The following is a 26,651-nucleotide window of genomic DNA, read 5'->3' as shown; positions in this document are numbered from 1 at the left end:
TGGTGAACAGGTCCAGATACTCCAGTAGGGATGTAGAGCAGATGATGAACAGGTCCATACTGTTAATACAAAATTTACCATACTTCCTACTCTTCTGAAAAAAATGTGGATTATGCTCACAGATCATTCCTTTTCTTCCTAGAGATCCCATGGCAGCCAAGACCTTGGGAATTCATCCCTCTCCCATTACGTTAGGTTGTTTTTTTCTTAGGACCTCCCCCTTCTGGTATAAATTCCTGCTCCTCCCTTTCTCCCTTGTCTTTTTGAGTGCTACCTTTTCTCTCTGGCCTGGTAAAAAAACACAAGGGCAAGGAAAAACTAATGGCTGCCCCATGGGATCAAGGAATAAAAGGAATTATCGGTGAGTATAATCCACAGTTTTCTTCTATAATCCTTATGGCAGCCAAGACCTTGGGATAAATACCAAAGCAAGAAGAGGGAGGGAACATATGCTACAAGAAACTTTTTTTTTTTAATCTGCAAGAACACCTTGGAGGACATGATCCCCAAAACAGGAATTTAAAACAGTCAGAGCATAACGTTTTGAGAATGTGTGCATGGAAGACCAGGTGGATGCACCACATATGTCCTTGATCGAGGCTTGAGCCGTCCCAGCCCATGAAGTTGCCATAGCCCGAGTGGAGTGTGCCTTTACAATTCTTGGTACCTCCTTTCCATCTTGCTTGTATGCTAATACAATCAACTCTCGAATCCATCTAGCCATCGTTTGTTTGGAGGGAGCAAATCCCTTTCTCACACCTTCCGGCACAATAAACAGATTTTTAGCTCTTCTGATCTCTTTAACACTGTCCAAGCAGATAGTGATACCTCTCACTAAACCTAACTTATGCCATTCTTCTTTCTTCTCGTCCTCTGGATTTGAATATAAGGCGGGTAACGTAATTTCCTGATTGCGATGAAATGAGCTGACCACTTTCGGAAGAAAATCAGGATGAGTTCGAAGATCAATTTGATCATAAAAAAAAAATCTTCATATAAGGTTTCTCTATATACAGGGCCTGAATTTCACGAATTCTCCTTGCGGAAGTAACAGCGACTAAGAAGACCATTTTCCAAGTTAGATGCCTTAGAGTAATGTCTGTCAATGGCTCAAATGGTTCTTTCATCAGGGTATGCAACAGCAAGTTTAGGTCCCAAGGGGCTACCAAAGATCTCACTGAAGGTCTGAGGGGTAGATTTATTAAGCTCAGTGAAGTGATAAAGTGTCTGGATTTTTTCACCGGCCAATCAGCTCTTACCTGTCATTTTTCAAACTAAGCTTGTAACTTGGGAGATAAGGTCAACAGGCTAGGCGCAAATATTCCAAAGTGGATATGTGAATAATCTGGACCCACAGTGGGGAATTTTTACCAGAACAAAGATTTATTTCACATAAAATTCACAATTAAAAGTGCAAATGCAAAAACAGAGAGTACAAAGTGTAAGTGCAGCAGCAGTACAATATTTACAATTCCAAAGTGACAATGCATAAATATTTCAAAGTGCATGTACAATGGACATGACGGGGCAATCTGATGCTTTTATCTTACCATTCCAGGGAGGTGCGGTGGGCTAGGTGCTATAGATGGTGGGTCCCGGGTAGCAGGAATGGAAGCACCACCGCACAGGCTTTGGATGGGGATACAAGGATATAGCAGTCCTCCCGTCAGAGCGTTGGCATCCTCATAACATGTTTCGGAATCTGGTTCCTTCTTCAGATGTGGATGCCAACACACTGAAGGTAAGGGTTTTTATACCCTAGGTGATTAGATTATCAAAATCACCTGAATTCCACACCTCCGTTTTACCGGAAGTGACGTTTTTTAGTGCACTTGGGATTTTCCTCCTGTTTGTGCGCATAGAATAATGTTCCCCCGCAGTGTAGTTCCGCTCAGATGCGGACACTGCAGGCATAAGCACTTAGAGCTGAGCGCGCAGGTTCTCACATCGTCCGGACCGGAAGTTACATCACCGGATATGACGTTTTGCATTTCAGAACGCTTCCTGTTTGCGTTCCACTGCGGCTTATTCTGGTGTTAAATGACTCTTATGAAAATGTATCACCCATCCATGACCTTGAGGCAGATCCACCACCTTCAAGTCTTTTAAGACTTTTTCTTTTGATGAAACAGAAAAGTTCAACCTAAGTTGAAAGATAGAGCGCTGTTACCCAAGTTGTTTTCTTAAAAGCAGCTGCTTGAATAAGGGGAAGTCAACCCTTAAAATATGCAAAGAAAGAGGTTTTTAAGCAGCGCTAACAGTGGAGGACACTTAATGTTTAAAAATAACAATTTATTACACAATTAGAAATCGATAAAAGCATATCCACATGATAATTGGGACAATGGGGCAAGTGTTGGTAGGACCAAGTGGTGAGGGGGACCAAAGTATATAACCTGCACTGATCCGTAGAAATGAGTCCCGATGGAATACAGTCCAAGGAAGGATTGTCCGGGATATCGCTGGAGGGATCGGTCCTGAAGGATGTTGGAGCAGGACCAATCTTAAACCTCAACCAGTGTTGCGAAGAGTAATTCCAGTGCTGGTCTGTAGCTTCCAAGTCGGGTATAGTTAAGTGTCCTCCACTGTTAGCGCTCCTTAAAAACCTCTTTCTTTTTCTTTTGATGAAGCTGCTATTAACATGTCCAGGTACAGCCGAATACGAATAATAAGACTGCAATCAGAGTGACCAATATTTTTGTGAATACTCGAGGAGATGTGATTAACCCAAAGGGCAGGCACGTGAATTGGAAGTGTTTCTTCATTATGCAAAACCTCAGAAACTTTCTGTCTTGGCATCTTACCGGGACATGGTAGTATGCGTCACGGAGATCCAGTGAGACCATGTAGTCTCCCTTCTTTATCCCCACCAGGATAGTCTTCAGTGTTTCCATTCTGAATTTTTTTATTTCCATAAATCCATTTAATTTCTTCAGGTCCAGAATAGTACGATAACCCCCTGTACTCTTTCTTACCAAAAACAGATTCTGTGTATTATCACGGCGCCCACTATGGCATTTGCGTAGTGGGCTATTCAGGGTAGTGAAATCGCATCGCATGACATTATTGTATGGCATGCGATGCGATTTTCCTATATAATGTATTCACTGCTGTGTGTCAGTGAATACATTAAAAAAATAGGGTGCGATGCGATGGGGTGCGATAAAAAATTGCATCCCATCACATTGCATGCCATTATTGTATGGCATGCGATGCGATATCAGTGCTGATTGGACCTATAATAATACCATTTATTGTGCTATACCATTAAATGACATAATGTCATCTATTTAGCCCCCCCCCCCCTTATCCACGTCATCCCGAAGATTTTAACTGTTATAATGGCATTTAATGTAGTAGTATACCATTAAATGACATAATGTCATTTATTAATGACCTTAGCCATAGAGCCCTTCTAGCAGAAACCCCTGCAGCCATTGATTTCGCAGCGAAGGAGACTATGGGCAGTATTCAATGAGAAAAATTTGCCGTGTTTTATGGCGAGTTTGTGCTATTTTCGCGTTGGAAGGAGCATTTTGCTCTTTAAAAGTGAACCACCCTATTCAATGTGATATTTTCGCCGTCTTTCTAAGTGATTTTCGCCGTGTCTCTCCGTGTAGCAATTCTCCATCTTTTCATGGAGAACTGGAATGTGAACTTTTAAACTAAAAGGTTTTTTTTTTTAATTTTGGTGTAAAAAAAAAAAAAAAAAAAAAAAAAAAAAAAAAAATCAGGATTTTCTTTCTGTGAAGGGGCATGCTATTTTTATTAATGTGCTTATAGCACATGAATATATATTTAATTAAAAAATATATATATTTTTTTTTTTTTTTTTTTTTTTTTTTTTTTTTACACAGAGCAGCCAGCAGGGGGCTGGAGCTCTCGAGACGCTCATTAGATATTCATATATTCACTGCACCCGATCATTACATATGCACGATCGGGTGCAGTGAATACTGGGTCCCCCGCTGGCTATAGGGGGGGGCAGCTTGTGCTGCCTGGGTCCCGGGGAGCCCTCCTCCCCTCCAGATATGTTCTGGGGCAGCCAGGGAGACTTTAATCTCCCTGGCTGCCACCGTCCCCCGGCTCCCTGCCAGCTCCCTGCCGCGGACGCTCGTCCGCTGCAGGGGGTTAAGACTCGCCTTGAGTGGCGGCGAGTCTTAACCAAATTGAATACTGGGAGCAGGAGTGGCAGCGAGCCCTCCGGAACAGGGCGAGTTCATGGCGAGAGAAAAAAAATCGCTCGCCATGCACGGAGAATATTTCTCATTGAATACAGCCCTATATCAAGAGAGGCTTCACAAATAAATTCTGGTTTCTAGGCTTTTTAATAAGTACTGTTTAGAGATCTTTTCTTCTTTATTAGTGAGAAGATTTGTTCCCCAGAGCCTCAGTGCTCTGGATACTGATGCAACCGATACACCTGCCTTTAGGGAAACTGCCGAGGAAAAATGACGTTTTCTTAAAGCCCCTTCCATCCTCCTATCCATAGGGTCTTTAAAAGAAGCACCATCCTCAAGTGGTAATGTGGTTCTTGAGGTTATCTCTGCTACCGCAGCATCAACTTTAGGCAGAGAACACCATGACAAAGAAAGATCATCAGAGTATTTTGTACACTTTTAGATTGCCTTATATTTTTCTCCATGACAAGAAAAAAATCGCCAGCCCAGAAGTAAACCATAAAACCATACCTTTGTCTCAGGACTCTTAGGCAAGTGCAGCGGTCATTCCACAGAACAAAACGTCTTCACTACTTGCTGCAGCTCTGTGGAGAATGAAATAGCCAGCCACCACGCTGTTTGCTGCTTCTGCGTGCCGTCGCACTGGAAGTTATGTCCGGCCGCAAAGGATTCTGGTGCTTGTAGTCCGCACCCGCCAGTGAACACAGCAATCACATTGTCCCTGCTGTTAGGTGCAAAGCCATCTGGGGATTGTAGTTCCAGAAGTCCGAAAACATGCTCCGTCGGTGACTGAAGTACTGACAAATGGGACAGCCGTACCATGCTGCCGCAGAGAACCGGAGATTTATCCATACACGGAACTCCTCTCTTTTAACCACGGACAGGATTCAACAGAGGCCACACTCCCAGGTGTAATCATTATGGGCAAGAACCTTCCAAAGGTCACGCTCCCATGCTGCATCTTCCCCCAGAGTGATCTCTGTATAGTAAGGTAAGCTCTGCTACAAATCAAACAACCTGCTCAGCCTAGCTCTAACTAAAAACTAGGAGACAGGGAAAAAGTCAAGGGAGAAAGGGAGGAGCAGGGATTTATACCAGAAGGGGGAGGTCCTAAGAAAAAAACAACCTGTCTAACTAAAGGGGAGAGGGATGAAATCCCAAATTCTTGGCTGCCAGGGGGGTTCATAGAAGAAATAGGATATTCCTGCACTTATTGCATTTATCAGAGCTCAAAAGTAGCCAATCCAAATTACTTGCCAAAGGAAAGGCAACTAATGCCAGCAACAACATTGGAACTCGACTACCCTCACAGCCCTATGTTTCCTCAGATTCGTGGATTTTTGTGCACAACCCCATGAGGCTGCAAACAGACATCTGTGGATTTGGTGGTACCATAAGTGCCGCAAATGGCTGCACTTACTCACGGCCAATAGGACTGTTCCTAAACACTTTCCAGTAAAAGAAAGTCAAAACTTTGAGAACTAAAAGATATATAATTGCTGGTAAAGATTTATCTACAGAACTATTATTAGACACAAACTACAGTATATTCTGATACATTTACACTCGTTCTTGTGATAATTTATCTATGTTTCCTATTGTACAGTATGAATACACAGTAAATCAGTGCTGCAAGGGCAGAATACATGTTTGTGGCCTTACTGTATGTTCTGCATCTAGGATATTTGTCACAGTAGGTGTTCAAATCATATATATTGATACACTTCTGTTTAGAGTAGAAATTTATTTCATGGTTAAACTGGAAGTTTTAATAATTAACCAAAGTGTTAGCCATCTTGGATTGCGGTGCATCCTTTTACACACTATGTACCTGAGCTTTCTTTGTGTCACTGGGAAGCAGCAGGCTGCCCGTCTCCTTGTTGAAAGAACGTGTCTTGGTTTTTATGGGCTCATTGGTCTCGCGGTACAGCTTTACAGGGTAAGGCTTCACAGCTTTCACAACCAAATTATACACACCCACTGTGATACACAGGTCGTCACTCAGCTTCAGGGGAATTCTGTAATAAAATAAAAAAATATAAATCGTTTGATGATAATTCTATTTGTGGATAGTATGCACTACTGCTACAAAAAGTGCCTTGAAAGTTGTCACATATACACTGTAATATCATAAGAAATGCTTTGTTCTAAAATGGATTGTGCAAATTCAAATTAGGGGATGTTTCGTGCTTCGCATATTGCATGTGATACATCCTGCCCCTTAAGGGGCCCATACACGGTGCAATAGCCAGGTGCAAATATATGCCCGCTCGCGCACGCAAATCCCATAGCTCAAAAAGTATGTGCTGCACATACTTTTTGTACTAGATTGCATTCATTGCATAACATGCGATGGGATCTCGTCCAAATTGTATACAATAATTGTAACGTGTATGGGCACCTTTACTGCATGCATAGCATTGTCTATTTACAGTTTGCATAAATAAGTGTAAATAAAAACTCAAAGGACAACTATTCCAGACAACAGCTGTCCTTTGTTATTTAGCTTGAAAGGAAAGCCCCACTTGTATGGAATGGAGGCTTGCCACAGGGCTGTACTGAGGGCCAAGAAAGATCTGCGTTTTTGCAGGGTGGTTGAGGAGAGATCTCCATACAGCTGCAAGGGGTCCAAGACCGAGGAAAGTAGATCAGGGTCATGTGAGGCTCTTAGAAGGCATTCCTTGGTCTGAAAGTAGTGAAGCCTTAAGATGGGGTCTCTCTCTGGGAGTCTTCCGGGGCGTTGCAGGGTTTGGGCAAACAATGTATGCGATCAATTAGGAGTTGGGAGGATGGAAGGTCCGGGAGCAACCTTTGGAACAGGTCCCTGGCAAAGTTCTCAAGCTCAGAGGGGCAAATCGTTTCTGGGATCCCACGGATCTTTATGTTATTATGCCTGTCCCTGTCTTTGATATCTGCCAGTTTATATCTCGAAGCATGGATAGTTCAGATTGTGTCGCATCATGGGCTGATATCAGATCGTTATGGGAAGTCACCATCTCTCCCATCTTCACCTCAAGATGGTCTGTACGGTCACCTAACTCATGTACGACCTATTTCAGCTCACGGATAGATGACGTTATGTCAGCCGTAATGTCCTTCTTAAGGTCGCCTAGTAGTTGTAGCATCTTGCGGACAGTGATGGGCTCATCTAGGGAGGTGTCCACCGAAGATGTAGGAGGGGTTGAGGCGGTAACTGGGGTAATAGGATGTCGCTGAGAGGGTTGACCAGGGCGGCCTGCCATACTAGGAGATTTAGATGCAGTCTTGAACAAGCTTGAACTGCCGTAGGGGGTTTAGGCCGTTTAGGAGGCATCAGGGTAGCGGAAAGCACTGCCTGAGGCAGAGATGGGCAGGGACAAGAGGTGATCGAGACGGGTTGATGTGTATCAGCTGTGGTGGTGGGGAATCACAGGTAAGGAGGTTAAAGCAGCATGCTAGAGGCTACAGAATCCTCATGTCAGCAGGAGCAAGCTCTCCAAGCCCCAGTGAGGGCATGAAGCAGGGGGGGAAGCACAGACAGAGTCCAGAGAGAGTCACTATATAGCAGTGTTACCTTACCCAGGCAGCAGTGAGATCCTAAGATGGCTCCTGACCCAGGGAGGGAGGGATTCTCTCCTTGATGGTACTGTGACCAGGCTCACCAGGTGGAGGAGGAGGCTTTATGATGTGGGGAGTGCTTCAGAAACTCCCTGAGAGCGTCAGCAGGGGTTCCCCTCTGAGTGGGGTGCAGATGCAGGGCTCCGCGCTGCCTGCAGCTCAAATCCAGGCCGCGACTTGCTGAGGACCACAGAGAGGCCCACTGCTCCGTGGGCAGTGATCCGCGGCTCAGCGGGGACCCGGAGGGGGGGGGGGGGGGGGGCAGAAGAGTGCCCGGGTTTCTGGCTATAACCATCTGGGTGAGCGGAAGGAGGGTGCGAGTGCGGCTGCCGGAAAATTGAGGCCGCGGCTCCGGCCGCAATGTAGGCCTCAGCGGGCAGACGAAGCAGCGGGTCATGCGGGCTGTAGCAGCGGTCCCGGGAGGCTCCCTGCTGCTGATCAGTGGGGCAGGGGGCGACAGGGGTGGGAGGAAAGCGGTTATCCAGGTAGGATTTGCTGGAGCCCAGGCTAGGTGCTTCCGACCTGGTCTCCGGCTAGGCCACTCCCCCCGTCCTTTGTTGTTTAGAGGACTTCCAGGTTGATGGTATGGGAGCCAGACTGCGCATGTGCAAGTCACATGGGGGTCAGAGAGGGATCCTTCAAATCCCTCTCAGGAGAATTTTGCAGTGAGAAGCCCACAGGCATTGCCATCTATAAATGGAAGTGCTTATGAGGTACAAGCTCCAGAAAGTTTTGCTTCTCATAGTTTAATAGATACATATCGGCAAATTTCTGAGTTTTGACCACAATATAGCCTTAGTGTCCTAATTATTTTGTCATTGAATGGCAAAGCTAGTTTGAAAGTGGTACTAGTGATCAGAATCTCTCATATAAATCACCAAGGAACAATTCTGGTAATTTATACAGATCACAATGAAGCACTCCTGTTTTTCAGAACACAGAATTTAGATCGAACATTGTATAATGAATTAAGATTAAGTGACCATCCCACCAAACCTTCAGACTACATTTTTTCCAACGCAGCCCCTATGGAACACTAAAGGTTGCCTTGAAAGCACACATATGGGCCATGAGGACAGAGTTTGAGAAAAACTGCCTTAGACAGTCAGTGAATGTCTTGTTCTGACACCGTATGGAGTTACCACCAACCATCTTTGAAAATAAAGAATAAAACTAATATAACATTTACAAAGAAACACAGAGACTTAGGGGGATATTCAATCATCGGCGAGCATCTCTCGTCGGGGAAAATGCCCGCCGGGCCCTATTCAATGCTGTCTTCCCCGACAGCATTGAGCAGGGTATCTTGGCAGAACGTGCCCGACATCACAAGGTGTCAGGCTCGTTCTGCCGAGAATGGCCGGAAAGTGACGAGCTGCAGCTCGCCTCTTCCCGGCTGCAACTCGCGGCCACGCCCCCTTCTCATCCCGCTGCAGGCTAGACATTGAATCCCATCTGCATTTTCTCGGTCGAGCTGACCGAGAACGGGACTGGGTCACGGCGGTCGAACAAGCTCCAGTGCCATGACCCCCACATTGAATACCCCCTTAGGGGTAAATGTAATAAGATGTGAGTTCTCTTGATGATGGGATGTTGCCCATGCAACCAATCAGATTATGTCTATTTCTTTCTAGAAGGTGCTAAATAAGAAGTAGAATCTAATTGTTTACTATGGGAAAACATCCTATCTTCAATAGAATGGCCATCTTAGTAAATTAACCCCTTAGGGTCTATACAAATGTTCCTGCACAGAACTTAATAGTATCTTTCAATAAAGCATTAACTCTTCCAAAGATCCAGTGAGGGGGAAAAAAAAAACACAACTGCTGCTTTGTTTTATACATTACAAAACTATTTTAATGTAAAAAGGTATATAGAAGGATATTCCATATCAGTTTGTTACATTCCAGAAACACTGGTCGGGGTTTACAAGTTTGGGTTTCTATTAATTCTATATAAAAAATAAATACAAAAATAAAAGCTGGGGGAAAAGCCTGTATATAAATGTAGATCATTTTCCTTTCAAATAGAATATCGGAAAGCACTTGGAGTCCAATTGGGAGAAAAGTGCTATATTAAATCACAATATTACCATGATTAATAATAATAGTAATACACATAACTCATGGACTGACAGATGAGATATGCTGGCCATTACCTGCACTGGGCTCGCTTCTTGTTCTCCTTGGCCCGCACCCTTCTCATGAGGTCCTCTACCTTGCTGGAAGCTTTATTCTGCGCACCAAGCTCCTCATCCTCATCAGTGTTAACAATATCACGATAAAATAAAGAGGTGTCAAAACCACCAGCTTTCTCAAGATTCATGAGATCCAAGAAGATCCCTAAAAATGCCACAAACAACTTAAGTCAAGCTCAGTTAAGCAGTTTATTACTCTGTATGAAAGCTAGATTGTCCACCGCTACCCAAACATTGTAGGACATCAGTTAAAGAGATAGTAAGTAATCAGCTTCAACATCTTGGATGATTCAAACACTACTCCACTTATAAGGTTCACATGCCCATGCTTCATTCATTGGCTATAAATGTCCACATGCCCATACCCTGCTCCAAACACACAGATTCAGACATTCAATGCATTACCACACTATGGGACAATTGTCACATTGGTAAACAATACAAGGTGACCCTTACCAGTCTCTCGCAGGTCTTTTGCCTTGACTGTGGCCTGCATTGTTTTGGCAGCATCATTGGAATGCGGATTGTCTTCATTAGTGAACAGCATTATGCGCTTGTGACTCATTTGTAATTTTACTTTACTAAAGAGGTTTGAGCATTGCCAAAGAGCATCCCCCAGGGAGAAGTCTTCTGAATGGCCTATGGTTTCAGAGAAGTGCAACCTTCCTTTCGCCTCTCTGTACTTGTCCAGGTCCAGAATTCTCTTTGCACCTATACACAGAAAGAACAGTATACTGACCAACAGGTAATCTTAGAACAATTGTGTTCCACAAAAACTGTATCAAGTTTATTTTGGATATTTGTAGTGCTGGTTTACAAGACGCTGAATGTTTAATAAAAATTACTTTATTAAAAAAAGGATTATATTTCTTATATAAAAAAAGGTAATTATTCCAGGTCATTATGATGAATAAAAATGTTTGCTTGGCAATTTCCACACCAATTGGCACTCAAGGGGGTTTCGTATATACTGGACATATTCACAGCCAAACATCACCAGCCACTGAATCATTCTACTAGACTGGAAATATATAACATGTATTTAGATATAACTAACATTTGAAATAAAATCAAGGTACTTTTCTGTAACTTCTGTTGTAGCAAAAGGAGCAGTGTGCTACAAACTAGTCAAGCCTAGAAAAGCCATGTATTTGAAAGACTTAGAGCCAAATGTATCAAGCTTCAAAAAGTGATAAAATGGAGAGTGATTAACAGCCAGCCAATCAGCTTCTAACTTTTATGTTACAGGCTGGGTTTGAAAAACGACAGATAGGAGCTGGTTGTTTATTGCTCTCCATTTGATCACTTTTGAAGCTTGAAACATCTGGACCAAAAAGTGTGTTCTACCTGCTTGTTGAAAATGATGTGTCTAACTGTAGTTTGGCAGCCTTTCTGGCCAAATCAGAACATAAGTGAAAGCTTCCCTTTTAAAGACAAGGACATTTGTCTGTATGACCAATGCCAGATAGTAGCCAGAGACTATGGAGTAGTTCTTGGTTAGTAAGAGACAAGGCTATGAACCTTCTACTCTGTTAAAAGTTACGGCTTTACAGTAATCCAAACAAATAAAACAGTGGCGAAGGAGTCCAGAATCAGTGGGTCCACTATAAGGCTACTTTACAATGCTGTATTTTAAAAACACTTGCAATAACAATCATTGGATGAAACAAAATTACAAGAAACTCTTACCTGGTGTATCCAAATCATGAAGAACATAAGTGTGTTTTATAGAGAGCGGATCTTTACTTTCTCTGGTACCAAAAAATACCACAGACAAGAGATCACGGTCACTGCTGATAATCTTACTGGTGTAGACACTGCGGATGCACTAAAATAAAAAACAGGTCACAAAACAAAAATGACATAACCATGCACAACTAATCTTGACTGTAAATGTGCACACCCTGCATCGGTGTGCTACTGTAGCCTGTAGAAGTTACTGCGCTCCTGTATCGCAGTAAATTAAATGGTAATTGTGTAGTTTCACAGTGGTAGCTTACGCTACCTTTGAAGCTACATTATTAGCGTAGCGAAGGGGTGTCCAAACTTTTTGCGACGAGGGCCAGATTTGGTGAAGTGTAAATGTGTGGGGGCCGACCATTCAGCCTGACATTCTTTGAATTATTAATCACATCAGAATGGTCCCCCACTCTGCCCCCATTCACTGTATGTCCCCCAGCCTGCTCCTCCTTCACGGTGTGTTCACCAGCCTGCACCCATTAACTCTGTCCCCCTTCTCTGAATTGCCATCACTGCCTCCATTCACTGTATGTCCCCCAGCCTGACCCTCCTTCACTGTATGTCCCCCACTCTGCCCCCTCCCTTCTCTGTATATTTCCAGCCCCTTGTGCGAGCCAGAGGAAGGAGAGGAAAAGCAGGCACTACAAGGACAGGAGATGCTTGGGCTCCCGCTGCTGCCTTCCTCCGCTCTGCATGTTACGGAAGCAAGCTTCCCCCTTGCTGCCCCCCTCCTCAAACACTGCTGTCACTGTGATTGTGGAGTAGGGTGATATACGATTGCAGCAGCAGGGGTAGGACGCCAAACACATCTGACTGTGGCGGCTGGCACCTCCTCACTGCAGCAGACAGCAAGGTTAAGGCGCGCTCGCCAGGGCCCCACCTTTAGTGTCCCGTTCTTCCCACAACTGATGCACTGCCCGCTTCCAGCTGGAGGCTGCGGGCCGCTTGAAATTATAGCACGGGCAGCAATTGGCCCCCAGGCCTGACTTTGGACATGGCTGCCTTACATGTGTAGTTTCATGGCGGCAGCCTATGCTATGTTGCCCAACAGCTGCCTACCGTAGTAAGCGTAGTCACCATACTGTCCCCGGGAGCTGCAGCTCTGTCCCCAGCATCCCTGGCAAGCCTACTGAGCACCTCTCACACGGCGCCAGAGCCTGCATGATCCCCTCTCCGCTGGCAGATGCCGGAGAGGGGATCATGCGGGCACCGGCGGAAAGGCACTCCATCTGTCGGAGATGCAGGAGCGTCTCAGTAAGTATTGCGGCAGGGTACGGAACCCTGCCAACAGGGTTAGGGGTTCGGTAGCGCATGCATCTCCTGCACAAAGGGGGGGGGGGGGGTGTGCCGCAAGTGCGTCTCATGCACAATAAAGGAGGCATTTGCCAGTGCTCCATGTTACATACTGGCAAATGCCTCCATTTCAAACCTCCACTATCCAAGCCAGCCCGAAGCTTGGTGAGCGCAGCAAGCCCCCCGAGGGGACACGTTAAGCGTCCTCCCGACCTGTTCATACAACTACTATCCAAGTTGACGTGGAGTTGATTTTATAAAGTGTGGCGAGCCCCGCGAGGGGACACAGATTACTTCACACGTATTCTGCGTCCACTCACCACGCTTTGGGTTCAGTGGCTCGCTGCGCTCGCCACACTTTACAAAATCAACTCCACGCCAACATGGATAGTGGGGGTATGAACAGGTCGGGAGGACGCGTAACGCATCCCCTCGCCACGCTTCGGGCTGGTGTGGATAGTGGGGATGTTTCAGGAACACAGTCACACCTGTCATGTCAGGCAGGTTAAATGGTCAATGGTTCCCACACAATGTAATAAGCGCTGACTGACTATACTAACTGCGTAACGCTGACTGACTAAGTAAGCTTCGGCTGGCCGCAAATATGACTTTGATACTAACAGGGACGCCTTGTGTAGTTTCGCGGCAGCAGCTTAAGCTACGCTGTTAGCATAGCCCAACAGCTGCGGCAACACTACGCTGATTCTTGCAGGGACACTGGCAACGATGCCCACGGGAACACTACGCAGATTCTGACAGGGACGCTACGCTTACTACGTAACTGCCACCGTGAAACTACACAAGTACCAATTAATTTTGTACACCCTACATCAACATGTAACAATATTCTGAAAAATAAAAAAGTGTAGAAAAGTCCCAAGGCGCTAAAAAGTCCCTGCAGCCTCAATTCCCAAAGGAGGACCACTTGACAATCCTCGGTACAAGAGATTCCAGAAAAACAAGGAATTGAAGGCGCTTGACTGGGATGTCCAGGTGTGTAGATTATTTTCTCGGTTACGGGAAACAAAACATAAACAAAGAATGTGTATCAGTGACACAATCAAAAATAATTTATTAAAGTTATCATGGGTCCCAGAGACAAATATCGTACCGGAACTCACAGTGCAGTGTTGTGCTTAACACATATAATGGTATCTTTTTAGGGGTACACCGCTGGTGATCAACTGAAGTACAGATATCAATAAGTGAGTAAGTACTCCAATGTGCGTACCATACTCACTGGTGAAAATAGAAGATGAAACATAAATAAAGGTTTCTTTGACACTCAATCTATAACAGGCATGCGAAGGTAGATGGCAATGGTCTCAATGCTGCATACCGTACTCACTGCGTGTGCAGGTAGGATCCACTTATAAAGGTATCTTTATGAAGATGGTCCCCTTAAATCAATCCACTCTCAAATGTCCCCGTATAGTAGGCCGGAAACAAAGAGGAGGACCAGTCTCAGTAAAAAATATTATTTATTATAAAAATAGTGGTATGGCCTGCTGACCAATAACACTAATGAATAAAACAAAAAGAACTCACTTATCTTCCCGACATGTTTCGGCGGTCCCAGCCGCCTTTCTCAAGGATCCTTGAGAAAGGCGGCTGGGACCGCCAAAACATGTCGGGAAGATAAGTGAGTTCTTTTTGTTTTATTCATTAGTGTTATTGGTCAGCAGGCCATACCACTATTTTTATAATAAATAATATTTTTTACTGAGACTGGTCCTCCTCTTTGTTTCCGGCCTACTATACGGGGACATTTGAGAGTGGATTGATTTAAGGGGACCATCTTCATAAAGATACCTTTATAAGTGGATCCTACCTGCACACGCAGTGAGTACGGTATGCAGCATTGAGACCATTGCCATCTACCTTCGCATGCCTGTTATAGATTGAGTGTCAAAGAAACCTTTATTTATGTTTCATCTTCTATTTTCACCAGTGAGTATGGTACGCACATTGTAGTACTTACTCACTTTTTGATATCTGTACGTCAGTTGATCACCAGCGGTGTACCCCTAAAAAGATACCGTTATATGTGTTAAGCACAACACTGCACTGTGAGTTCCGGTACGATATTTGTCTCTGGGACCCATGATAACTTTGATAAATTATTTTTGATTGTGTCACCGATACACATTCTTTGTTTATGTTTTGTTTCCCATAACCGAGAAAATAATCTACACACCTGGACATCCCAGTCAAGCGCCTTCAATTCCTTGTTTTTCTGGAATCTCATGTAACAATATTCTGTAGAAGGCACTGTCCTCCTGCATCACAGAAAACAAATCAAATACCTATACAGTAACACTCGATTTCGATGAGAGAGACTCATTATCCATAATATACTCATGCCTTATTGTACAGGTCGGTTCTCCCTTATCTGTGTAATCCAAGAACTGAAATATTCCAAAAACTGTGGTTTTTCAGAATATTTTGACGGCCTCCGGGATCCTCTTCAGAGGCATCTCCGGTCCCAAAGGGGAATTGCGCGACTGCGCAGTCGCGCCGGTGACAGTTCCCCTGAGATGTCACTGAAAAGGATACTGAAGGCCGCCGTGAACACCGGGGGGGACCATCAGGGCACCACCAGGGGACCAGGTAAGTATGAAAAAATGTAAGTAGAACAAAATCTGAAGAAAAAAAAAATCCCTTATCCAAAATGCTCATGGTCCCGAGCATTTCGGATAAGGGATACTCAACCTGTATTATAGATCTAGATATTTAGCTGGCAACTATATATGGATGCAGTTCACTTTAAGATGATTTATAGAAAATTACAATATGATGTTATTACAGGTCCAATCCAAAGGTTCAAGTAGAAAAATGGGTACTTGTTTCCTAGCACGGCCACACCGATTAAGATCGGGGTGGTCGTGCTGAAAAAAATCGGGTCGATCGCATCGCATGCGATTTGGTCGCATGCGATGCGATCGACGCGACCAACCGATTTTTGACCCGATTTTTTTCATTGAATCCAATGTAAATTGGGTCCCTGGGACCCAATTTTACATTGTATTCAATGAAAAAAATTCCCAACCCCCCCAAATTGAAGCGCGTAAACAGCAGCCCACGATAGACGCATACCCGAAGCGTGGCGAGCGCAGCGAGCCCGCGAGGGGCGGCGGTACGCGTCCTCCGACCTTTTCATGCCCTACTATCCACTAGGGCGTGGAGTGAGAATAGAATAGTGTGGCGAGCGCAGCGAGCCACCGAGCCCGAAGCGTGGCGAGCGCAGCGAGCCCCGCGAGGGGACGCGGATACCTTCACAGGTAAACGCGTCCCTTCGCGGGCTTCACAGGTGTCCGCGTCGCCACGGACACCTGTGAAGCCCGCAAGGGGACGCGTATAACTGTGAAGGTATCCGCATGCCACGCTTCGGGCTCGGTGGCTCGCTGCGCTCGCCACACTATTCTATTCTCACTCCACGCCCTAGTGGATAGTAGGGCATGAAAAGGTCGGAGGACGCGTACCGACGCCCCTCGCGGGCTCGCTGCGCTCGCCACGCTTCGGGTTGGCGTCTATCGTGGGGCGACGACGGGGACATCTATAATGTGAAATGGGTCATATGGACCCATTTCACATTTTTTGACATTTTTACACCATTTCAATGTTAAAAATTTTTTTAACATTGAATCCTATGCAAAAATCGGGGGCATCGCGTCGGGACCAATGTTAATGGTCCCGACCGACGCGATGCCCCCGATATTTTACCTTTCCCGACAAGATTTCAATGTTAAAATATTTTTTAACATTGAAGTCTATGGAAATATCGGGGGCATCGCGTCGGTCGCGTCGGGACCAATGTTAATGAAATATCGGGGGCATCGCGTCGGTCGCGTCGGGACCAATGTTAATGGTCACGACCGACGCGATGCCCCCGATATTTTATCCTAGCCGGCAAAATGGACCTGATTTCAAAAGAAATCAGGTCCATCGTGGGTAATCGTGTCCCTTAAGTAAGGGACACGATTACTCACGATTGTGGCCGTGCTAGGAAACAAGTACCGAAAAATGTATCAGTGAAAATGGGTATTACCTGCAGAGCTATGTCAAATGGCGTTGATGCATCATCATCATCCAGGCTATTAAACATTTGTTTTGAGGCATCTACAAGGAAGATTAGGCTGTCTCTCCCCCCGTAACGGAACTCTAAAACAGTATAGATAAAATGAATAACAACGGGATAACTTGCACCAACTGAGAAAAACATTAAGGGGTAGAGTAACTGAAGCTTCTAAAACAGACAAGTGGTGGTGTTGCCTATAGCAATCAAGATTCTAGCTAGAATTTCTCTATTAAATTCTAGACAGAATTTGATTGATATGGGCAACACCACCACTTGAACAGGGGTGGGGAACCTTTGGCCCACCAGCTGCTGTTGAAGTACACATCTCAGCATGTCCTGCAACAGTTTTAGCATGGTCAATAAGCAAAACTGTAGCAGGGCATGCTGGAAGGGCTGAAGATTACCCATCCCTGATTTAGAGTCTATAGTTAATCTATCTCTAAAATCACAGAAATAATCACAATATTTATAAATGAAATAGTCAATACGAAATACAGGGTCAAGTTGGCACTGGTGCTAGCCAGCATTTGTTCTCCAAAATATTAAAAAAAAAAAAAAAAAAAATATGGGGGGGGACTTTTGTTCCCATAACCACAATGTATCAGACAGCACCAGGACTAGTTATACCCATGAGCAAGACTCAGGCAGGCATTATTTGCATACTCCATTTTTTTTTTGCCAATTGGTTTGGCTGTACCCATGGAGGGAGAACCCCCCAACCACTGGTGTTCCTTCTGACTCTAGAGAAACTAGAATTGGCAATGTTGTATAAACCATGCCAGGAAACACCATGCAATTGTTTTATTTTTTAAATTAACCCCTTCCTGACAGAGCCAGTTTTTGCGTTCCTGACAGAGCCCTTTTTTTCCAAATCTGACATGTATCACTTAAGTGGGGATAACTTTTTTTTGCTTTTACTTATCCCAGTGATTTTGAGATTGTTTTCTCGTGACACATTGTACTTCAAATTAGTGGTACATTTGGGTCGATACAGTCTGTGTTTTTTTGTGAAAAATACCAAAATGTCGTAAAAAAATGGAAAATTTAGCAATCTGCAAAATGTTAAATTTTCTGCTTGTGAGACAAATAATCATACCACTCTAATAACTAACATAGACCATATGTCTACTTTATGTTTCCATCATTATTTCAACTTCCTTTTAATTTTTTTGGACACTAGGAGGCTTACAATATGAATAGCAAATTCTCAAATTTTCAAGAAAATTTCAAACACTGATTTTTTTTAGGGACCAGTTCAGTTCTGATGTGACTTTGAGGGACTTGTATGTGAGACACCCCCATAAATGATACCATTTCAAAAACTGCACCCCTCACAGTATTCAAAACAGCATTTTGGAAGTTTGTTAACCCTTTAGGTGTTTACAGGAATTAAAACAAAGTGTAGGTGAAATTTCAAAATTTCATTTTTTTTGCAGATTTGCAATTTTAATACATTTTTCTAAGGAACACAGTACATTTTACTAGAGAAATGTGACTAAAAATTGATTCCCCCAATTCTTTTGTTTTCATAAATATCCTATATGTGGCCCTAGTGTGCACGTTGACCAAACCACAGGCTTCATAATAGAAGGAGCACCTACTTGATTTTGAAGCCTCCTTTTTATGAGATTATTTTTTAGGCACCATGTAGGTTTCTAGGCACCATAAGATGCTAAAATTTAGGAACCCCCCCACAAGTGACCCCATTTTGCAAACTACACCCCTCAGGGAATTCATCTAGGGGTATAGTGTACATTTCAAACCCCCAGGGGTTTCACCAATTGTGGTACAACTGGGCAGTGAAAATGAAAAATTAAATTTTTTACACAAAAATGCAGTTCTGGCTCAAAATTTTTCATTTTCACAAGGAATGAAGGAGACAAAGCACCCCAATTTCTCCCGAGTACGGCAATGCCTCACATGTGACCAAAAAATACCATTTGGGTGCATGGCAGGACTCAGAAGGGAAGGAGTGATTTTTGGATTTTGCAGCTCAGATTCTGGTGGAATTTTGGTGGGTGCTATGTCGCATTACCAAGACCCCCCAAGCACCAATACAGTGGAACCCCCCCACAAGTGACCCCATTTTGCAAACTACACCCCTCAGGGAATTCATCTAGGGGTATAGTGTACATTTCAAACCCCCAGGGGTTTCACCAATTTTGATACAACTGGGCAGTGAAAATGAAAAATTACATTTTTTTTTACACAAAAATGCAGTTCTGGCTCAAAATTTTTCATTTTCAGAAGGTATGAAGGAGAAAAAGCACCCCAAAATCTGTGCCCCAATTTCTCCCGAGTACGGCAATGCCTCATGTGTGACCAAAAAGTGGCAGGACTCAGAAGGGAAGGAGTGATATTTGGATTTTGCAGCACAAATTCTGGTGGAATGTTGGTGGGTGCTATGTCGCATTAGCAAGACCCCCAAAGCACCAATACAGTGGAACCCCCCCACAAGTGACCCCATTTTGCAAACTACACCCCTCAGGGAATTCATCTAGGGGTATAGTGTACATTTCAAACCCCCAGGGGTTTCACCAATTTTGATACAACTGGGCAGTGAAAATGAAAAATTACATTTTTTTTTACACAAAAATGCAGTTCTGGCTCAAAATTTTTCATTTTCAGAAGGTATGAAGGAGAAAAAGCACCCCAAAATCTGTGCCCCAATTTCTCCCGAGTATGGCAATGCCTCATATGTGACCAAAAAATACCAGTTGGGTGCATGGCAGGACTCAGAAGGGAAGGAGTGATTTTTGGATTTTGCAGCTCAGATTCTGGTGGAATGTTGGTGGGTGCTATGTGGCATTAGCAAGACCCCCGAAGCACGGTGAAATGATGAACCTAATAATCCATAGATGTGTGGTATATTTTAAAACACTCCTTTATACATAGGCCGGGTTTGTCGGGGCAAGTTTCACAGTGGAAAATAGTTTCCTTTCTTATTACCTTTTTATAGCAAACTTTGCACCTTTTTTGTGTCCTGCCCTTTCTTGCAGTGGAGGGGATTTCGTTCGGAAAATGCTGCCCTGGTACAATACGGGGGCCAGTACTAGAAGTACTGGGGCCCTCTGCCTGCTGGTTCCCAAATATTAGGCCCTTTATGACTTCCTCTTGAAAGTGCATAAATGTCCCCCTCTGGCCGGTAGAACGGAATAGCACGTAAGCGTTATACAGTGCCATCTGGATGATATACACGGCCAGCTTCTTGTACCAGATTTTTGTTTTCCGCAGGGCACTGTACGGCTTCAGTACCTGATCTGAAAGATCCACTCCGCCCATGTACCTATTGTAATCCAGGATACAATTAGGTTTTGAGGTGTGGGTACTGGTACCTCGTACAGGGACGGAGGTGGTACTGTCTCCGTGAATTGTTGTCAGTATAAGGACATCCCTCTTGTCCTTATATTTGACCAACAACATATTTTCGGTGCATATTCCCCTGCTTTCACCCCTTCTCATTACTTGGGCAATGTGCGTTTTTGGGAGGCCTCTTTGGTTCTTGCGCACAGTACCGCAAGCTGCTGTACCTCTTGAACCAAGGGCCTTAAACAGGGGGATGCTAGTGTAAAAGTTATCCACATAGAGGTGATAACCTTTATCCAGGAAGGGGTGCACTAAATCCCAGACAATTTTTCCACTAACACCTACGAGGGAGGGGGGGCATTCTGGCGGTTCAATTCTTGAATCCTTCCCTTCATATACCCTAAACCTGTGAGTGTACCCTGAGGTGCTTTCACACAGCTTATACATTTTTATGCCATACCTTGCCCTCTTACTGGGAAGGTACTGGCGGAATTTAACCCTTCCTTTAAAATGTATAAGGGACTCGTCTATGCAAATTAATTTATCTGGGATGTACATCTCTTCAAATTTGGCACTGAAATGATCAATGACCGGCCTGACTTTGAATAGCCGGTCAAAGGTGGGATCATCTCTGGGTGGGCACTGTGCATTATCGTTGTAATGCAAAAATTTAAGGATCGTCTCAAATCGAGCCCGGGGCATGGCCATACGGTAAAATGGGGTGCTGTACAGAACATCTGTACTCCAATATTGCCTAATTTCTGGCTTTTTTACTATGCCCATATGTAACACCAGACCCCAAAACGTCATCATCTCTACTGCATCTACAGGGGTCCACCTAGCAAATGATGACGTGGGGTTTTGAGCAATAAACTGCTGGGCATATAAATTAGTTTGGTCCACCATTAAATTTATAAAATCATCAGAGAAAAATAATTTGAAAAAGTAAATTTCTCTGAGACCTGTGGAATCAAATTGGATTCCTGGCATGGCCAAAAACTCAGGAACCTGGGGCTCAAAATTGTCTGGTGGTGGGGTCCATACGAGATCAATTATTGGGGGGGGGGGGTCTCAGCTGCTCTACGGGGGCGTCTTTGAGGGGGTCCCTCATCACCAGAGGAGGAAGAGGAGCTTAAGGCGAATCCTTCAAATTCCCCGCTTGCATCACTGGCTGTGTCAGAGTCAGAGGCAAGCATGGCATATGCCTCCTCCGCTGAATACATTCTTCTGGATGACTGGGATGACATTTGGGATGACATTTGGGATGCCATTTTTATTTTTGTGTTACTGGTAGTGAAATGTTTCAACACGTGTATAGTGTAGGGGGGGGGGGGGTACAAACTTTATTTCAACCCGGGGGGTATGTAGTGTGTAGTGTGTATGTAGTGCAGAAAAAAAAATACTTTATAAAAAAAAAAAAAAAAATTGAAGGGGTAAAAAAAAAAAAAAAAAAAAAAAAAAAAAAAAGGTCCTGCGGCAAAAATTGAGCACAGATGTTGGTCAGTAACGTCCGTCACTGAACAGCGCTCAAAGGCAACAGGAATTTGATCAAAAAAAAAAAAAAAAAAAATAGATCAACCCTGTGCCGAAAAAGCTGATCAGTGATGTACGTCACTGATCAGCGCACAGTGGCCACAGGACACCCACAAAATCACAGTGTGTGTAAAAAAAAAATTAAAAAAGACCCCACAGCACCCACAAAAAAAAAAAAAGGTGATCAGTGATGCGACACTGATTACCAGTGAGGGGCAGCAGGTGCACAACCTTTGGTGCAACTGACAGTGCAACTGGCAGCAACTGACAGGTATATATAAAAAAAAAAACCTCTGCACCCCCAAAAAGTTGCTGATCACCTCAGATATAGTGATCAGCACAAAAGGCGGGGGCAGCAGACACAAAATGTAGCACTCTCTGTCACTATCTCTCTCTCTCTCTCTATCTATCACTCTATGACACTGCAGCAGCAGCACTGCCAGTTATATATATGAAAAATAACCCCTGCACCCTCAAAAAGTTGCTGGGGGTGCACAAAAGGGGGGCAGCAGACACAAAATATAGCAGTCTCTATCACTCTCTGTCACTATCTCTCTGTATCTCTCTATCTCTCACTATCTATCACTCTATGGGCAGTATTCAATGAAAATATTCTCCGTGCACGGCGAGCATTTTTTTTTGCTCGCCGTGCACTCTCCGTGTTCCGGAGGGCTCGCTGCCACTCCTGCTCCCCCTATTCAACGTGTTAAAGACTCGCCGCCACTCGCGGCGAGTCTTAACCCCTGCAGCGGACGAGCGTCCGCGGCAGGGAGCTGTCAGGGAGCCGGGGGACGTAGCAGCCAAGAGAGATTAAAGTCTCTCTTGGCTGCTGCAGGGGATATGGGGAAGGGAGCAGGGCTCCCCTGGACCCAGGCAGCACAGGCTGCCCCCCCTATAGCCAGCGGGGGACCCAGTATTCACTGTACCCGAACGTGCATCGGGTGCAGTGAATATATGAATATCTAATGAGCGGCTCGAGCGCTCCGGCCCCCTGCTGGCTGCACTGTGTAAAAAAAAAAAAAAAAAAAAAATGTAAAAAAATATTTTTTTTTAAAAATAAATATATATTCATGTGCTATAGGCACATGAATAAAAATAACATGGCCCTTCACAGAAAAAAAAACCTGATTTTTTTACACCAAAATTAAAAAAAAACACCCTTTTAGTTTAAAAGTTCACATTCCTGCTCTCCATCAAAAGATGGAGAATTTCTACACGGAGAGAGACGGCGAGAATCACTTAGAAAGACGGAGAATATTTCACATTGAATAGGGTGGCTCGCCTTTGGAGAAAAAAAACCTCTCTCCACCGCGTGAAAAGCACAAACTCTCCAGAAATCACAGCGAATTTTTCTCATTGAATACTGCCCTATGACACTGCAGCACTGACAGGTATATATATATATATATATATATATATATATATATATATATATATATATATATATATATATATATATATATATATATATATATATATATATATATATATATATATATATATATATATATATATATATATATATATATATATATATATATATATATATATATATATATATATATATATATATATATATATTAAAAAAAACCTGCGCCCCCAAAAAAGTTGCTGATCAGTTAATTTATACTGATCAGCACAAAAGGGGGGGCAGCAGTCAGTTATATAAAAAATATATAGCACAATCTCTCTCTCTCTATCTCTCTCTATCTCTCTCTATCTCTCTCTATCTCTAATAACTCGCAGCAGCACAACACAGCACAACACAGCACAGGATGTCACAAGAAGAAGCAATATCCAGGCAGTGATCAGGTAAGTATTTAGCAAGGTTCTGGTCAGTATATGGCGGCAGCTGGGCACCGTGACCGCACTGCACGCAATTCCAGACCGGAATGGCGTCTGCAGTGCAGTCACCGTTATACCCCTTTTACACCGCCGAAAAATCCGGGTCAGCGGCGGGTCAGACCCGGATCCGCGGCGGTGTAAATGGGGGGTATCCGTTTCCATTTACACGGGTCCTCTACCCAGGTCCTGACCTGGGTAGAACACGGATAGGACCCGTGTAAATGTCGGTGTAAATGGTCCCGCTGCGGGTGCAGGCACCCGCAGCGGGTCCACAGCGTGCAGCGCTGGGGAAGATGTTCCCAGCTGCTGCGGGAGGAGGGGGGTCCCTGCGGCTGCTGAGGAGAGGGGGGTACCTGTCAGCCTGCTGTGCTGGGGGTACGGGGGTGCTGGGGGTACCTGTCCTGCCTGCGGTCGGATCTCAGCGGAGAAGATGATGTGCGCCGCTGCTGTATCACCCCCCCCCCCCGCATCCGGCAGCCGGTCCCTGCGGCGTATGGAGTGTCAGTATCGGCGGTCCCTCCAGCGCATAGGAACTAGTACTAGTTCCCATGCGCCAGAGGGACCCCCGCCACTGACACTCCATACGCCGCACGGACCGTCTGCCGGGGAGGGGGGGGGGGGGGGGGGGGGGGGGTGGTACAGCAACGGCGCACATCATCTTCTCCGCTGAGATCCGACCGCAGACAGGACAGGTACCTTCAGCACCCCTTGCACCCCCCAGCACCCCGGTACCCCCAGGTACACCAAGCACAGCAGGCAGGACAGGTACCCTCCGGCACCCCCAGCACCTTAAAAAAAAAAAAAAAACCACTTAACCTGGGTCAGCCCTGATATATATATATTATATTTCTATATATTATATATTTCTATATATATATATATATATATATATATATATATATATATATATATATATATATATATATATATATATATATATATATATATTTTTTTTTTTTCTATAAATATATATATAAAATATTATTTAAGGCAGGGCTGACCCAGGTTCAGTGTAAATGGTGCAGACCCAGGTCCGACCCAGGTCAAAGTGCTGTGTAAATGGGGTATAAAGCAGGGTCAGACCCTGGATACTCCAGCATTCAAAGACCAGGGTCCGACCAGGGTTTTTGGTGTAAAAGGGGTATTAGTTTAAACCCCCCTCCATGGCTGTGATTGGTCCGTCGGTCCGACGAACCAATCACGGCCTTTGGGGGCGGGCGGGGTGACACCAGTGTCACCCTTACACCCCGCGGTGATTGGTGCTGTACTTTACAGCACCAATCACCTCCGATCCCGTGTCACCGGCGAACGTTATTCGCCGGTGACACAGAAAACGCTGTGAATGGCTGTTCACATTGAACAGCCAATCACAGCGATCGCCGACGGGGGGGCGGCATCGCAGCCCCCCCTGGGCATGCAGGGACATGTCTGCTGTCAGGGACAGCAGACATCGTCCCTCTGTCACTGCGTCTCTAGACGCAGTGACAGTTTGAAGTCATGACGTATATATACGTCATGTGTCGGGAAGTACTTCCCGGCCATGACGTATATATACGTCAAATGTCGGGAAGGGGTTAAAAAAGGGTTTGTTTTTTACATACAAATGTAAGCACTGTGTACACCTACTTCTGTGACCTCAGAAATAACACCCAAGTTATCTTACCGCTATGTCCTGCTTCTCCATCTTCCGCTTCTTCATCTTCTTCCCCCTCCTCATTAGCATAGTAGGAACCCCACTCTGGCATGTTTATAGATGTCTGGAAGGAATATAAAATGTGGACTACATAAGTGAATCAACAAAATTACACAAAGTAAAGAAAAAAAGTTACACCATGGATTGACATTACAAAGTTAAAGGACTGGACAAAATGCAAAAAAAAATAATAATTTTAAGCCAACAATTTGCAAGATATGCAAATTAAGGATGTAAACCTTTTCATATAGGTGGGCATGGCTGTACAAGCCAGCACAATGGCTGGTTTATACTGCTGACATGAGTGGATGTACAGTCTGCTAGTCAGTAAATCTGCCCTAGGCCTTTAACTGTACAACTGAAACAAGATTTGCTTATTACTACCAGTTATGAGGCCACACCATGATTATGCTACAAGAGCTTTCCAGTATATTTTAAACTGCCAGTACTAATGCCAGAGCCAACACATGCAAATATGTCCTCATGCATCTATACAGCATGTGAAAGGCATGTAATGCAGCAAAACATTACTCACTGTGTACTAAAGACATTGGGCTACGGACTTGACCCACACAGGAATTTGAATTAGGTAGAAAGACACAGATGATGCACAATGAAGTTGGGTTGGACAAAACCACTGCCACTGCACCACAGTCCTGGTTACAGATTCCTACATGGCACACATATGTTGCACATCACATTGATCAGTGCACGCCAGCAATGTAGTTTTGCAAAGGTTTCATATTTTGACAAAGAAAGTAGCTCTGTGCAGCCAAATCGCCAAGGACACGGCGTGCCAAGATGGGTATTTGCCGCAACTTCAGCACAATATATGAGGGCACACCTGCATGCATTGTATGTGTAATATTATCAAACAGAAGTGGCATAAACAGATTAAATCTAAAATGTACTTAAGGCCCCCATACACTAGCAGATTTTGGTCAGATTTCAGCCAGATCAGTCGGATCTGGCCGAAATCGGACCAAAATCGGCTAGTTTTGATGTCCCCTCAGATCCGATGCGCGGTCCCGTGCGCATCGGATCTGCGTCGGGTGGTCGGACCTGCTGCACGTCCGACCACCCGACTTGGGACCTAGTGGGGCGGCGGTAGAGGGAGCAGGGGGGGCTGGGGACGCTGCGGGGGACACAGGCGGCATAGAGCCGGCGGGAGCTGTCAGTACGGAAGGA

The 26,651-nt window shown here is 44.6% G+C and overlaps 1 protein-coding gene across 1 annotated transcript in view; it reads right to left on the bottom strand.

The window, feature by feature from the left end:
- XRCC6 (X-ray repair cross complementing 6) overlaps positions 1–26,651 on the bottom strand; it is a 45,961-nt gene that overhangs the window by 17,441 nt on the left and 1,869 nt on the right. Inside the window, exons 2-7 of the mRNA XM_083156555.1 lie at positions 25,434–25,527; positions 17,057–17,169; positions 11,665–11,803; positions 10,432–10,686; positions 9,937–10,120; positions 6,013–6,199 (exon numbers count right to left, since the gene is read on the bottom strand). Of these exons, the coding sequence (XP_083012681.1) occupies positions 6,013–6,199; positions 9,937–10,120; positions 10,432–10,686; positions 11,665–11,803; positions 17,057–17,169; positions 25,434–25,515 (960 nt within the window). The 5' untranslated portion in view covers positions 25,516–25,527. The remainder of the gene's footprint in view (positions 1–6,012; positions 6,200–9,936; positions 10,121–10,431; positions 10,687–11,664; positions 11,804–17,056; positions 17,170–25,433; positions 25,528–26,651) is intronic.

This window comes from Crinia signifera, chromosome 8, assembly GCF_055691185.1.
Source record: "Crinia signifera chromosome 8, ASM5569118v1, whole genome shotgun sequence".
NCBI classification, from domain to species: domain Eukaryota; kingdom Metazoa; phylum Chordata; class Amphibia; order Anura; family Myobatrachidae; genus Crinia; species Crinia signifera.
Note: the sequence above shows the minus strand (reverse complement) of the source record. Positions and strands in the feature narration are given on the sequence as shown.